This window comes from Phyllopteryx taeniolatus, chromosome 5 (assembly GCF_024500385.1).
Source record: "Phyllopteryx taeniolatus isolate TA_2022b chromosome 5, UOR_Ptae_1.2, whole genome shotgun sequence".
Lineage (NCBI taxonomy): Eukaryota > Metazoa > Chordata > Actinopteri > Syngnathiformes > Syngnathidae > Phyllopteryx > Phyllopteryx taeniolatus.
Genome location: NC_084506.1, coordinates 11,329,757 through 11,346,329, shown reverse-complemented (window position 1 = coordinate 11,346,329; position 16,573 = coordinate 11,329,757). Strand labels below are relative to the sequence as shown.

Here is a 16,573-nt window from a genome sequence, read left to right as displayed (position 1 = left end):
ATAAACCAAAAAATACTTGAAATTGTTTAAATTGTTGGCCCTGAATCTATAATCTATGAAAGTTTAACATTTTGAATGGAAATATGGAAATAAATAACCTTTTCCATGATATTAAAATTTTTTGGAAAGGGTCTATCCATCCATCCATCCATTTTCTGAGCCGCTTCTTCTCACTAGGGTCGCGGGTGTGCTGGAGCCTATCCCAGCTGTCATCAGGCAGGAGGCGGGGTACACACTGAACTGGTTGCCAGCCAATCGCAGGGCACATAGAAACAAACAACCATTCGCGCTCACAGTCATGCCTACAGGCAATTTAGAGTCTCCAATTAATGCATGTTTTTGGGATGTGGGAGGAAACCGGAGTGCCCGGAGAAAACCCACGCAGGCACGGGGAGAACATGCAAACTCCACACAGGCGGGGCCGGGGATTGAAACCGGGTCCTCAGAACTGTGAGGCTGACGCGCTAACCGTGCCGCCGGAAAGGGTCTATATGTGTACAAATAGTATTATCCCTGATAGGACTTGAATCAGTCAGTGGCCAAAGCAGACCTCTTCCCTGGAATATGATTAAGATTTTACTCTGACTCTGATGTTTCATTAAACTGGGAGGTCAACGTGAAAAGACTGCACTCGCTTACTCTCCAACTTGACTGCATTAGCAATATTTTTGTTACAAGTGCTTTCAAAATATTTCCCAATTGTAATTTTTCTTCATATTCATACACTCCCAGACACTATATTGCAATATGTTAGGTGGCAAGGAAGTCTGTTCTGTCATTTCCAATACTGGGAAAAAAAAAAAAAAGTTTGAATTCAGAGCGACAAGTCTCACAGTGGTGTCTCTTGTTTCTGACTCACATCTCTGTGCAGGAGCTGCCTGGAGGCTACGGCAGGGTGAAGCCCGATATCGTCACCTATGGTTCTGGGGTTCGCGGGTCGGGAATGAAGGAAGGATGCCGGTCTCTTTCTGGCACCAGCGTTGCCTCTCCTGTGGTGGCTGGAGCTGTTACACTTCTGGCCAGGTGACTATCATTAACTGACCTCTGTCATCCAAGTGTCTCACTCTTTTATTTGTGCTTGCTTTGATCCGTGCTCATTTAGAAAGTTTTTATTGGCATTATCATTGAGATAGCTGTTGTATTTATACTTAACATTTGTGTTTACCAGTAAGTTTTTTTCAATAAAATGTTGAATGTGCATTCTAAGTGTTTGCAATAAATTTCTGTACACATATCGAGGAAAACTGTGTCACTAAGGCATGTAAACTGTTTGTTAATAAGTTTGTGTCATCCACTACAGTGTACAGTGTGTGAAAGATGTTTTTGTCATTTATTTTTTATTTTTTTATAGTTGTATGTAATGATAATAGTAAATTTTATTTTGGGCATCTTTCATGTCACTCAAGATATACAAAAATTAAGAATAAAATACAGCAAAGTAGTATTAAACACAAGAACCAAAATAATACAAATAAATACACAAAATGATACAAAAGTAATTATAACCAAATTAATTAAAATGGATACGCCTGTTTCAAAGAGGTGTGTTTTGAGAAATTAGTTGAATATTGGGGAGGAGTCCAAATTTCTAATTTGACTTAGGAGAGTGTTCCAAAAATCGGGGGCTGAACGGCTGATAGCTCTCAACGCCATGGTAATCATCCGGGGGGTTGTAGAAGTTGAATAGATGAGGATGACCTGAAAGAATGCATGAGTCTCTATGTGGAGGAGGTTGGTGAGATACAAAGGGGCAAGGTTATTGATTGCTTTGAATTTAAATAGCAGGACTTTAAATATAATGTGGTGTGTAATGGGAAGCCAGTGAAGTTGGTGTAGAACTGGTGTGATGTGAATTGTGTGAGAGGATCCTGTGGGGATCCGAGCAGCAGAGTTTTGGACCAATTACAATTTATGTATAGATATGTTCTGTAAACCAGTAAAAATGAGTTGCAGTAAATATCTGCTGTGCAGTGTAACACACAACTAACGCTGGAGATTACCACTCAATTCAGTATAGAAGTCTATCGCTTTTTCTTTTTCCTTATTATATGGCTAGAGTCTTATCTGACACCAAATTAGTCATATGCGCACTAACCTGTCCTCTGTCCTCAAGCACTGTACTGAATCGAGAGTTGGTGAACCCAGCCTCTATGAAGCAGGCTCTGATCGCCTCAGCCCGCAGGCTGCCGGGAGTCAACATGTTCGAGCAGGGCCATGGGAAACTGGACTTGATTAGAGCTTACCAGATCCTCAACAGCTACAGACCTCAGGCCAGGTAAGGCCTGTCACATTAAGTGACCAACTTAAAGGCCTGAAAACAACCTTCTGAAAGAAAAATGTGTTGTGCTGTTTGTTTGCCGAGCATATGTACAGTGCCGTGAAAAAGTTTTGGCCCCCTCCTCAAATTCTTACATTTTTGCATAGTTTCCCCACTTTAATGGTTAAGATCATCAAACAAATGTAAAAATCAGACAATTATAACCCAAGTGAACTTAAAATTCTGTTTTAAAATTATGATTTCATTTATTAAAGAAAAAAGACTTCAGTTACTTGGGCCTGTGTGAAAAAGTAATTACCCCCTTGTTAAATCATGAATTAATTGTGACTAATCAAACTTTTTGGTTAATTTTCACTGATCACACCCAAGCTTGATTATCTCCAAAGCTGTTCAATCAATAAATCACTTAAACAGAATCTGTTCCAACAAAATCAAGTCGGACAAAAGCTCTAAAAAAGCTGCAACAAAAAGACACGATCCAAATAAATTCCAGTAATTGACATCTATAAGTCTGGGAAGGGTTGCAAAAGCCATTTCTAAAGCTTTCGGATTCCAGCGAACCATAGGGTGAGCTATTATCCTCACATGGAGAAAACATGGCACAGAGGTGAACCTTCCCAGGAGGGGCCGGCCTGCAAAGATTACCCGACTAGAACAGCAATGACTCATCCAGGAAGCCACAAAGGAACTCGGGACAACTTCGAAAGAATTGCAGGCCTCCCTTACCTCGGTTAAGGTCTCTGTTCATGACACAACAATAAGGAAGAGACTGGGCAAAAATGGTACCCACTGCAAAGTTCCAAGGCAAAAACCACTGCTAAACAAAAAGAACATGAAGGCTCATCTTACTTTTGCAAAAAAACATCTGAATGATTCCCAAGACATTTGGGAGAGTATTATATGGACTGACGAGATGAAAGTTGAGCTTTTTGGAAGGTCTTTGTCTCGTTACATACGTAGCACAGCATTTTAAAAAAAAAACCCATCATACTAACAGTCAAACATGGTGGTGGTACTGTGATGGTCTTGGGCTGCTTTGCTCCTTCAGGATCTGGGCGACTAGCTGTGATTATTGGAACCATGAATTCTGCTCTTTAACAGAAAATCCTGAAGTAAAATGTTTAGCCATCAGTTTGTGACCGCAAGCTGAAGCGCACTTGGGTTCTGCAGCAGGATAAAGATCCAAAACACACCAAGTCAACTTCTGAATGGCTTAAAAAAAAAAAATAAGGAAAGATGATACCACCGCATCCCGTTTTTTACGATCACTGGGCTTTATCTTGTCAACTCAAATGGGACCGGATACAGTCATTACCATGGCGATTTTATAAGAACAAAATGGGGAAAAACGTGTGTCGGTGCTCACCGATGCTCGGGAGAGGACGTTCATTTAAGGCTTGCTTGAGGTATGTTCACAAACTTTTAATACGATACCGCTCGCAAGCAGGCAACAAAACGTTATGTAGCCTAGCAAGCTAGTGCTCGCACTCACGGTTGTAAGCGAACATGCAGGCGATCTGTTGAATCTAAAGTTTTAGTGTGTGTGAATTTAATTACAGTAAGTTGGCACCCATTATTTCTGTCATGTTGTAATGTTGGTTTGACCTGACTGATTAGTATACAAGATCTGACTAGCGCAGTGATTTCCAACCTTTATGGAGACAAGGCACATATTTTACAATTGAAAATTCTCACGGCACACCAGCAAACAAAAGTGTCACAAAAAGTGGATACATTAATTACTGTATGTACTTCTTGCCATCTCAGAGAAGACCATTCATTTGTTTTGTCTGTCACTATGCCTAACTGGCATAAATAGATGAACAAAGATACATTTTTTGGAGCAATTAAGTCCGCAAGTATATACAGTAAATGAACAACTCATTTAAATAGACACATTGCTCCATCTTGTGATCGGATCGCTTATCGTTTTTTTAAACCTCGCTGATCGCCCCCCAAAATCCTGATTGTGTAAAGCCTAATTGCCAGCTATAGAAAAAGCTTGATTTGAGTTGTTGCTGCTGAGGATGGCCCAACAAGTTATTAGGTTTTGGGGGCCATTGCTTTTTCACACAGGGTCAGGTAACTTTGAATAGTTAATTTTTGTACCTTAATAAATCAAATAATTGAAAAACAGCATTTTAAGTTTACTTGGGTTATATTGGTCTGATATTTACATTTGTTTGATGATCTTAAAGTGGGGAAATTATGCAAAAATATAAGAATTTGGGAAGGGGGCCAATACTTTTTATCGGCATGTATGTATAATGCAAAAGGAGATTGAAAATCATAGGGACTGTAGTCATCCTTTTGAAGAGAAATCTTGTCTTAACAATCTTGTCAATATTTGTGCTCCCTTTGCTCTTTGTGGCAGCTGTAGTTAGAGATGATTCACAGTGGTGATGTAATGTGTGTCAAGCTTTATGCTGTTGTTGTTACAGTAGTAATAACGCACACATTTACCAGAATTTCACTTGAAAAATTGAAAAATCTATTGGCCGTTGGTAACTAAAATTTTATTCTATGACTATACCAGGGGTCACCAACATAGCCCCTAAGGTCCAGACAAAAATTGCTCACTAGTGATAATTATTTTGTGTTGCTATGCTCAAAAAAAATATCACCACCACTTACCATTGGGCTGTTTCTAACTTATTTTGTTGCTATTCTTTATTAAATCACACCTGCATAGGTGTAAATGTGGAATGACAATATTTTCTAAAAAGTCAAAGGTTAGTATTGTGCGCATCAGCAAACCATAGCATTCATAGAGAGAAGCTACGGACGGACGAGGGGATGATTTACACCGAAATATTTTCAAAAATGTGTATCAAACTGATAGCCCTTTGCACTAATCAGTACCCAAGAAGTAGCTCTCAGTTTCAAAAAGTTGGTGACCCTGATCTATAGCCATCCATCAGTCCATTTTCTACCGCTTTTCCGAGGTCGGGTCGCGGTGGCAGTAGCTTTAGCAGGGACACCCAAACTTCCCTCTCCCCAGCCACTTCATCCATCTCTTCCGGGGGGATCCCGAGGCGTTCCCAGGCCATCCGGAGGATGTAGTCTCTCCAGCGTGTCCTGGGTCGTGCCCGGGGTCTCCTCCCGGTGGGACGTGCCCGGAACACCTCACCAGGGAGGCGTCCAGGAGGCATCCGAATCAGATGCCCCAGCCACCTCATCTGGCTCCTCTCGATGTGAAGGAGCAGCGGCTCTACTCTGAGATCCTCCCGGATGACCGAGCTTCTCACCTTATCTCTAAGGGAGAGCCCGGACACCCTGTGGAGGAAACTCATTTCGGCCGCTTGTACCCGGGATCTTGTTCTTTCGGTCACGACCCACAGCTCGTGACCATAGGTGAGGGTAGGAACGTAGATCGACCGGTAAATCGAGAGCTTTGCCTTTCGGCTTAGCTCCTTCTTTACCACAACGGATCGACACAAAGTCCGCATCACTGCAGATGCTTCACCGATCCGCCTGTCGATCTCCCGTTCCATTCTTCCCTCACTCGTGAACAAGACCCCAAGATACTTGAGAGCTCCGCCCCTCTCTTTACCCAAGTGTCCAAGACATGCGGCCGCAAGTCCGATGACACGACCACAAAGTCGATCATCGAACTGCGACCTAGGGTGTCCTGGTGCAAAGTGCACGTGTGGACACCCTTATGCTTGAACATGGTGTTCGTTTTGGACAAACCGTGATGAGCACAGAAGTCCAATAACAGAATACCGCTCGGGTTCTGATCGGGTGGGCCGTTCCTCCCAATCACGTCCTTCCAGGTCTCACTGTCATTGCCCACGTGAGCATTGAAGTCCCCCAGCAGAACAATGGAGTCCCCAGCGGGAGCGCTTCCTGCACCCCCTCCAAGGACTCCAAAAAGGGTGGGTACTCTGAACTGCTGTTTGGTGTATAGGCACAAACAACAGTCAGGACCCGTCCCCCCACCCGAAGGCGGAGGGAGGCTACCCTCCCGTCCACCGGGGTGAACTCCAACGTACAGGCGCCGAGCCGGGGAGCAATAAGTATACCCACACCTGCTCGGCGCCTCTCACCGTGGGTGGAAGAGAGTCCAACCCCTCTCGAGAGGACTGGTACCAGAGCCCAAGCTGTGCGTGGAGGCGAGTCCGACTATATCTAGTCGGAACCTCTCAACCTCACACACCAGCTCGGGCTCCTTCCCTGCCAGAGAGGTGACATTCCACGTCCCTAGAGCCAGCTTCTGTAGCCGGGGATCGGATCGCCAAGGTCCCCGCCTTCGGCCACCGCCCAGCTCGCACTGCACCCGACTCCTATGGCCCCTCCCACAGGTAGTGAGCCCATGGGAAGGGGGACCCACGTCACCCTTTCGGGCTGTGCCCGGCCGGGCCCCATGGGTGCAGGCCCGGCCACCAGGCACTCTCCTTCGAGCCCCACCTCCAGGCCTGGCTCCAGAGGGGGGCCCCGGTGACCCGCGTCCGGGCAAGTGAAACCTGAGTCCATAATTTGTCTTCTTCATAAGGGGTCTTTGAGCTGTGCTTTGTCTGGTCCCTCACCTAGGACCTGTTTGCCATGGGTTACCCTGCCAGGGGCATAAAGCCCCAGACAACCTAGCTCCTAGGATCATTGGGACACACAAACCCTCCATCACGATAAGGTGACGGCTCAAGGAGGGGACCCTGATCTATACTATACTATAAATTAACCATCACAAATTACTCAGGTTGAAAGGAATAAATGACGTGTTCAATACATGTCTTCCTGATAGTTTGCGATTATGTGATCAGTATTTTTCCGCGATGTTGGTGGCAGAGACTGGGACGATTATCTATTCAAACACTCAATAAGCACTGGGACAAAACAGTGCGTCCAATGGCAACATGGCAGCGTGTGATGTCACGGGAAAACCATCTATTACTGAAACTCATAACTTCATTTTATTAATAAGCGCCTTTCAAACCACTCAAGGTCTCCATAAAACATAGTGAAAATAAATCAAGTAGTACAAAGAAAATAAAACAATTAAGATGGGAAATGTTCAAATGAATAAACAGGAATAGGAATAGGTGTCTGGACTTGTATTTTTCCAGAAAAATTCATCAAAAATAATGTCTCTTTTCTGCTGCCAGTCTTTCTCCCAGCTACATTGACCTGACTGAGTGTCCATACATGTGGCCTTACTGCTCTCAACCCATCTACTATGGAGGAATGCCCACCATTGTTAATGTCACTATTCTTAACGGCATGGGTGTCACTGGCAGAATTGTGGACAAGGTGAACACAATTTTCAATCAAATTTTCACATGTTCTATTCATCTTGTCATCGAATTACACATAGCTACATACTGTACCTAATGTACTGTACCTGACCTGGTTTTGCATCTTGATGATGTCTCCAAATTTGTCTCTCTTATTCAGCCTATTTGGCAGCCCTACCTTCCTCAGAATGGTGACCATATTGATGTGGCCGTCTCATACTCACCGGTGTTGTGGCCATGGGCCGGCTATCTGGCTGTCTCCATATCCGTTGCCAAGAAAGCTGCATCCTGGGAAGGGATTGCCCAAGGTCACGTAATGATGACTGTGGCCTCACCTGCAGAGAATGATGTGAGTTAGGAGAGCCAAACTTGTTATTTTTTGTCTTTAACATGACACTTCTTGTCACTGTGGTTGTTTGGGAAAATGGTAATTGTTGTCACTTGTATCAGTCGGAGGTGGAAGGGGAACTGACCTCCACAGTGAAACTGCCCATTAAGGTGAAGATTGTCCCAACTCCTCCACGCAATAAAAGGGTGTTGTGGGACCAGTACCACAACCTGCGTTACCCACCTGGCTACTTTCCACGCGATAACCTCCGCATGAAAAATGACCCACTTGATTGGTATGTGTGTGTTAACTGATGACTATCTGTGAAACCATCAAATCTAAATTTCAGTTAATAAAATAATTATCAGACAACCCAGTACAATGCTTTGAGTTTCCTTTGAATTGTGTTTCTAGGAATGGTGACCATATTCACACGAACTTCAGGGACATGTACCAGCACCTGAGAAGCATGGGGTACTTTGTTGAAGTGTTGGGTGCTCCTATCACTTGCTTTGATGCCAGCCAATATGGTAGGAATACAGATTATCATACCTACACTGGAGTCTCCACATCGCTGTTTGAATACCAGGTTTTTGTGTATTAAAAAAAAATGAGACCAAGATAAAGCATTTCAAGACATTTTCCACCTTTATCTACAACCTTTACAACTCAATTGAAAAACAAACTGAAATCTGTAAAGGGGAAAATACAAAAATATGTATAATAACCTGGTTGCAATCTACACTCCCTTAAACAGTTTTTTCTTGTCGCAAATTTTCTGCTCGCTCTGCTTGCTTCGCCTTTGTTTAGATTTTTCTTGATGATAAGCTTGTTTTTCTTCCAAAGAAATTAGAAGAAGCGACTCCTGGATATTTTTAAACTTGTGGGATTGTACTTTTTTTCTGTAGATACAGTCAGTTGTTGCCATATTCCAATATTTTTTTATACCCCCTTACGATTACGTGAGCGTGGGCTGCTAATTAGCACAAGCCTGTTATTAGCTACGAGACCAGCAACAAGATGCCCCCTTTTTCCACTGAATACTATCACAAACAGCTACAGAAGATGGCGGTCCTGGAAACGAATATCCACCGTCTTGAAGTTAATGTGGATGTAAATGGACAGTCTTTGAGTGAAACCATTCTACCGATGTCTCAAAATGGTGAGCCGAAGCGTGCTAATAGACAGCCACTTAGCTCAGCAAAGAGGATGGATGTGGACTGTGCAAACAGTAATGGATCATCCAGCAATTCTCCTTGGAATCTACTGGGAGCAAAGCCGAAAGATACGGGACAACATCTAAAAGGGAGGACACAAAACCAGCAGATTAGCGAGAAATCCGGCTGGCCTGCATTGTGTGCTTCTTCAACCCCGAGAGAGCGCCCGTGGACGGTCACTACAACGAAGGGCAAGAAAAGAGTATGCCAATCGATGCAAAACAATGACATCAGACTTACAAATAGATCTGAGCCACTTTTACAAGACCCTGGCAAAGAATGCTCATCCTCCACCACCACTGAAAGGTATGAAACAAAATCTTCCAAGAAAAAAATGGCACCCCAAACGTTAATAGTTGGTGATGGAGCGGTCAAGTATGTGAAACCTTATTGCAGTGAGAAGACCACCAAAGTACTGTGTTTTATCAATGACATGGTGTCTGACATCTCTAAAAAAATATCCTGGAGATCACTAATGAGCACCCAACTGTGAAATCTGTCATTATATATACAGGGGCCCTGGATGTTGTTAAGCAGCAATCATAGGTAGGATTTTATTCAACAAAAGTGCAATGTTTGGATGCTGAGATTTTCATAAGTGGACCTCTCCCAATGATTTGGAGATGAATGTTTTAGTAGGCTCAGTTAATTAAATGCGTAGCTCAAAGAAGTCTGTACTGCACTATCTGTGAGTTTCATTGACAATTTCTGTGTTTTTTAGGAGTGCAGACATCTTTACAAGGCAGACGGTTTCTGTCTAAATAGACAAGGGGTTAAGTTATTGGCTGCCAACATTTTTACTGTGTACGTCATTCAGCGGCTCGAAAGGAAAACATTGGCCTTGTTGACACGGCTGAAGGACAAAAAGCGCAGGAGTCTGCAGTTATTCCCAAACAATCGGAGGAACAAGAGATAAGGCGACACGAGGCGCAGATGGAGTCACCAGCGTCACCCAAACAATCAGAGGAACGAATGAGGAATGAGATGAGGGAGCACTTGGACTCCCCTACACCCTCCCTGCCCCACTGGACCAAAGCCCAACGCAAAACTCACTCTCTACTAGCCTAAATGCCCTGTTAGGTGTGACGGACAGGATGAAGGCTATTGTGTATATTGGAATCCAGCGCACACCACGCCAAGATCTTCCTCCCACCCCCCTCGCCTGAAACAACCATCCATGAAGATGCGAAGGGCCCCTCCTCCACCCATGAAAAATCTTATCTGCAAATCTGACTGACATCTACAGGGTCTTTTCCAGAATAAGTCAGACCCCTATGGAGAGCAGGCATTTTTCATCCCTGAAATTACAAGGGACAGAAAATTGGTCAAAGAAATATGGCAAAAAAAAAAAGTAGAACTACAAACGTAGTGAAGATAAAATGTGAATCTATCAAACCATTGTCTCTAGTGATCTCTGTGAGACTAGCTCTATTCAATATCAGGTCACTGGGTAACAAATCAATGTTGATTAATGACATTACAACCTATGATCTAGACCAGTGATTCCCAACCACTGTGCCGGGGCACATTAGTGTGCTGTGAGGGCTATTCAGGTGTGCTGTGGGAAATTATAAAATTTTACTTAATTGCACAGAAAATTATTTATTTCCAAGAAATAATGTATCTTTATTCATCGATTTATGCCAGTGAGGCATAGTGACAGACAGAACAAAGAAATGCTCTTCTATTAGATGGCAGGAAGTACATACAGTAATTAATCTATCCACCTTTTGTGACATTTTTGTTTGTCGGTGTGCCATGAGATTTTTCAATTGTAAATTATGTCTTGGTTCCATAAAGGTTGGAAATCACTGATCTAGACAGAGGTGACCGAGGCCAAATATTGTACTCAAGTAAGAGTACTGTTACTCTAGAAAAATATGACTCAAGTAAAAGTAAAAAGTAGACATCCAAATATTTACTTAAAAAAGTACTCAATTAAAAAACTACTCGAATAACGTAACTTCAGATTTAAAAAAAAAAATCAGAGCATGAACATCAAATAAAACAAACAAAAAAAATATATATGGGAGTCGACACACACCTGTCACTATTTAAATTTTTAACTGCCCAAAAACCAACAACACATATATTGGGCCCTACAGAAACATTTGATTTATTCACTTAAATTACTTAATGAAGAAGCTGCTGAAGAGACTTATTGATTGTGAGTGCGTGTGCAAAAAAAAATACAATCCATCAGGTTCTATATCAGCACAAATCAGCAAAATGATACTACATCTGAAGCCACTCAGGAAAAACTCTATTACCATGTCAGAATTTGACACAGTTGACCAAAAAACTGGAGAGAAAACGGTTCAGCAGCTGAAACCATCAACGAGCTGTCTTGACTCAATACCATCTTACTTCTTCAAAGCTATTGCAAAGTCTGTGCTAACTGATTTGCAGCAAATGATCAGTTGCTCAATTCAGTCAGGCGAGTTTCCTAAAGCTCTTAAAGTTGCTGCCTTTAAGCCTCTTCTGAAAAATAGAACGCTCGACACTTATATATTAGCAAGCTGTAGACCCATCTCAAGTCTCCCTTCTATAGCCAAGATGGTTGAGAAAGTTGTTTTTAATCAACTCAGAAATTTCTTTAACTGGACTTTTTGACAAATTTCAATCAGGTTTCCGAGCTCATCGCAGTACAGAATCTGCCCTTATCAAATTGCTGAATGATATAAGTTTGAATACTGACTTGGGAAAGCTGTTAATTCTGGTCTTGTTGGATCTCAGTGCGGCTTTTGATACGGTGGATCATAATATACTGCTGAAAAGGTTGGAAACGTGGGCAGGACTAAATGGAACAGTCCTTAAATGGTTCAGGTCCTACCTGGAGGAAAGGAGGTATTTTGTAACAATTGGAAGTGTTCAGTCTCATCAAATGGCAATGACCTAAGGGGTCCCTCAAGGGTCAGTTCTTGAACCCCTCCCTGTATATGCTACCATTGGGTCAAATTCTTCAGAACTTTAATTTTGACTATCATAGGTATGCAGCTGACACACAGTTACATCTCGCGGTTTCTCCAGATGACTACAGTTCAATTGAGGTGTTGTGTCACTGTCTAAAACAGATAAATAACTGGATGACACAACATTTTCTTCAATAAAACAAAGATAAAAAAGATAATTGTTTTTAGCAATAAAGAAAAGAGGATTGCTATTAGTAAATACCTGGAGTCACTCTCTTTAAAAACCAAAGACCAAGTCCGAAACCTTGGTGTACTGATAGTTTCCGACCTGACTTTCAACAGTCATGTCAAATCAATGACTAAAACTGCCTTGTACCATCTGAAGAACATATCCAGAGTGATGGCTTGCATGTGCCAAGTAGACCAGGAGAAGCTCATCCGTGCTTTCATCTAAATTAGACTTGACTATTTTAATGGTCTTCTGACTGGACTCCCCCCAAAAAGCATTAACTCATGCCAGAGTAGCATCTGCTCCATTTGCACACTGACTGAGGAGTATCTGCAACATTTCCACAATCAACATTGTCCCAGACTATCGTACTACTCGCTTGAAGTCTCGGCGCCCCACAATGGTCATTGCACCGGACTATTGCAATATTTGTCATTCGAAGTGCCTAAGTGCTAGAGGACTGTGCATCTTTTTGCACAATTGTTAAAAAAAAAATAATAATAATGTACCGGCATTACCAGATAACTAGCAACCCTTTATTGCAGAGTGACTGTTTTTCTCAATGTCTTTGTCCCAAAAGTGTTCTCTGTCAGTTGACTGTCTGTTGTCGTACTAGAGCGGCTCCAATTACCGGAGACAAATTCCTTGTGTGTTTTTTGGACATATTTGGCAAATAAAGATGATTCTGATTAAACAGCTGTATCTCATTCAAAATGCTGCGGCTCGGGTTGTGACAAGAACAAAGAAGTCAGAGCATATTAATCCAATCCTAAAATCTTTACACTGGCTCCCAGACAGCTTTAGAATAGATTTTAAAGTTCTGCTACTGGTCTATAAATCACTAAATGGTTTAGGTCCTGAATACATGAAAGACATGCTAATGGAATATAAACCCAGAAGGGCTCTGAGATTGACAGACTCTGGTCAAATCGTGGAGCCAAGAGTCCAAAGGAAATATGGTGAAGCAGCATTTAGCTATTATGCTGCACAAATATGGAATAAGTTGCCAACAGAAATGACATCAGCCCCAAGTGTGAATGTTTTAAAGCTTAGGTTAAAAACTACTAAAAATTTTTTTTTCTAATGCTTTTTAGAGCATTTTCACTTTTAAATGACATTTCTTTCACTCTACGCTGTTTTAATTGTCCTCTTATTTTATTTGTTTTAAATGTTTATAAGCTGTTGTTTTTCTTTGTTTTTAAATGCTTTTAATCATGTAAAGCACATTGAGTTACCTTGCGTATGAATTGTGCTATATAAATAAATTTGCTTTGTTTTGTTTTTTGCAAAATGTAGCCGGGCTTGGATGTTTTTCTTTATCAAATAAGCCTTTCGTCTTGCCGCCCTAACCCATAATCCAGACATACGAAGAAGAGGGAAACTGTTATCACGTACTAAACAGCCAGTATTTGCAATAAATTTCTTGCTGTCCGCCTCTTGCAGCATCCCTGACCAGTTTTCTTAGTAATGTCACAGTTTTGCCATATCTTCTATGGTATATTTAATGCCTTGGAAATTCTTTTGTACCCCTCTCCTGACTGATACCGTTGAACAATGAGATCTCGCTGATGCTATGGATGCTCTTCGTGCCATGGCTTGTGCTGTAGGATTGTAACTACAAAAATGCCAAAACAAAACTTCCTAGAAAAGCTGAAATTTTGGGGGAGTTACTTTAATGGTGAAAAAAAAAAAAGTTGGAAAGCTATGATATAAGCTTTGATATGAGGAAAAACAAAAACAAAAAACAAATTAGAGAAATTAAGAAATTTGAATAATGTCATTGTCATTTGCTTTTTATTATTTGCAATAAGTGAACGGAAAAACTGGATAACAAAATAAAAACAAATATTTTTACAGTATGTTTTTTAACCTTTCGCCCGTCCCAACTCGTGAGACAAATTATGTAAACACTCAAAAGCACGGCAACTGTGCAATCTTCAGGTCATTTCTTAACCGGTTTTGTGGCATGTTACAATCATGGAGCCAGTGGATCAACTGTGTGTTGACCACACACGTAAGGATTTGCCATCTTAAATATTGGAATGTTTTTTTTGGGAATTGGAATGTTTTTTTTGACACAGTTTCAAAAGCATGCTGTTTAAAATGTGTGCTACAGCTTTAGACAATTAGGAGAAATAAACAAGGTGGGCTCTTTGACTTTTTGACCAGGGACATTGCTGATGGTTGACAGCGAGGAGGAATATTTCCCTGAAGAGATCACCAAACTGAGGAGGGACATCGACAATGGGCTTTCACTCATTATCTTCAGCGACTGGTACAACACTTCTGTCATGAGGAAGGTCAAATTCTATGACGAAAACACCAGGTACTCTCTACTTACTCTTTGGTGGTTGATGTTGCAGTGAATATAAGTAGCTCCTTTCAACAGTTTTTTACTTAAGCTGTATTCTGACACAGTTTACTGATTAAAAAGCATTAACATCCCAACATTAGCTGTGCTTTTAAACTTTTTATTCGATGCAAAATGTACCACATTTTAGATTCCGACATCTCCTTGTTGTACCATTAATATTCCACCCAAGCCTTTCTGGTAGGTCTGCCACGATTAGTCACGACAACATCGACGATCAAAATCGTCAATTATAAATGTGCCATATTTTACCAAAACAACTTTTTCTAGTATTTGGGATGTAGTATTGGCTCAGTAAACGTGTGAAATAGGAATTATAATCGTCCACACATTCCTGAGTCCCAGATGTTTTCTGTCAAGAGGCCTGAAATCAGGTCATTCGAATTTCTTGAGCTTATCTACGTCACTAGTGTAGATCTCGACTCCTGAGGCAGCGCTAAAACATAACAAACACGTGTGCTCTCATAAGTGGGTCTTCTTCATGGAGGCAACCAATCAGAGGAAAGGGGGTGGTCTTAGCCAAATATGGACTAAGTGGAAATAAAACTGGGTTAAACAAGTAATTGTGAGAGGGGCCTTTTCTGGACACTCGTATGACAAAACCAAGGTGTTTTTTTGAAGTGCAATTGACACTTTTATACTAAGTCCACATTAGAGAGTCAGTCTATGGAGGTCTAAATAGCCAAAATATGGTACCTTATATTTGTCGACATTGTTTATTTTGATTCTTAAGCTTTGTTTTTCTCTCAAACACCCTTTAATCCTTCCAATACTCGACGCGCTGCCTGTTGTTTTTTGTGATGATGCACATCCTCAGTAGTGGTCTTCCAGGTCAGCTATGCCATACCCGCAAAAACTACAGCGCTCAGAGGTTTAAGCATTTATACTTAGCGGAAAGCGAATTGAAACTTGCGAGACTGAACGCGCCTCTCATGGCAGTACAACAGTGATACACGAGCATCTAAAAAGGGATTACATTGTGTCTGATTCTATTTTTGATGAAGAGGGACAGTCATCTCTGTAAGCTGTTAGCTGCTAATATTAGCATCAACAGCTGTGAGCTACTTGCTTGACGCTGTAAACGTTAACATTAGTGCACGGCTAACGATAATTTATTTACCATTAGCACACAGGTTGTGTTAGATGTTTGTGTTTGATATAACGTTATGACCACATATATGAATAGAAGATCGATACGCTATAACAGGCTGGCTGAGGGACGTGCCTACATGGTGGCCATGTTAACGGGGGTAACATTCCTATTAAAGGCAATGCATGTACATAACGTTTTGTTGCCTGCTTGCGAGCCGTATCATATACCTCAAGCAATCCTTGAATGAATGTTTACTCCCGAGCACTGATGACAACCACCAGACATTTTTCTCTAATTTTGTCCCCCCCACATTACACATTGGTGTGATCCATTGTTGTTGTCGTCGCCATGGTAACTGGTGTAACTGGTCACATTGACCGGTGACACGTTTTCTGGTTATGCCTCTCAGTGTTTGATTTGACAAGATAGAACCCAGTGATCGTAAAAGACGGAATACGGTGGTATCGGAATACTTGTCGTGTTGTGCTGCCACTGTCTGACCGAGATTTTATGACCAAGATTTTATGGCAGTAGTCTGACATACTGCAATTGTGAAAGATTCAATTTGTCTTGTAGTCTAATACAGGTATTAGCTTGCTAGCTCATTAGCTCGCAGGCTGGCGAATGTAATAAACCAGCGTTGTCAAACTCATTTTCACCATGGGCCACATCTGCATAATGGCTGCCCTCAAAGGGCCAGATGTAAATGTAAAACAGTATAAATGTAACCAAATATAATGTATAAAAAAATTAAGGTAGAATAACGTGTGAATGCTCTGTTTTTGCATTTTCTCTTTCATTAATCCAACCAAGCCTGTTTTTCCTCCACATTTTGCAGGTGCACCATTTGTAGTTAATCCCACCATTTTTTCCCAGGGCAGTCCAGTTTTACTTACGGACTTATCCACCGCTTC

General features: G+C 41.7%; 1 protein-coding gene and 1 long non-coding RNA gene across 3 annotated transcripts in view; both read left to right on the top strand.

Annotated features, from left to right (window-relative positions):
• mbtps1 (membrane-bound transcription factor peptidase, site 1) overlaps positions 1 to 16,573 on the top strand; it is a 53,939-nt gene that overhangs the window by 22,931 nt on the left and 14,435 nt on the right. For both annotated transcript variants that reach the window (XM_061772646.1, XM_061772647.1), the window contains 7 exons: positions 872 to 1,023; positions 2,114 to 2,275; positions 7,381 to 7,525; positions 7,670 to 7,858; positions 7,960 to 8,132; positions 8,252 to 8,367; positions 14,365 to 14,521. In XM_061772646.1, coding sequence (XP_061628630.1) covers positions 872 to 1,023; positions 2,114 to 2,275; positions 7,381 to 7,525; positions 7,670 to 7,858; positions 7,960 to 8,132; positions 8,252 to 8,367; positions 14,365 to 14,521 — 1,094 coding nt within the window. The remainder of the gene's footprint in view (positions 1 to 871; positions 1,024 to 2,113; positions 2,276 to 7,380; positions 7,526 to 7,669; positions 7,859 to 7,959; positions 8,133 to 8,251; positions 8,368 to 14,364; positions 14,522 to 16,573) is intronic.
• LOC133477661 (uncharacterized) lies at positions 8,374 to 10,689 on the top strand. Its single transcript, XR_009788444.1, has 2 exons — positions 8,374 to 9,360; positions 9,776 to 10,689. It is a non-coding gene; the product is annotated as an uncharacterized LOC133477661 (long non-coding RNA).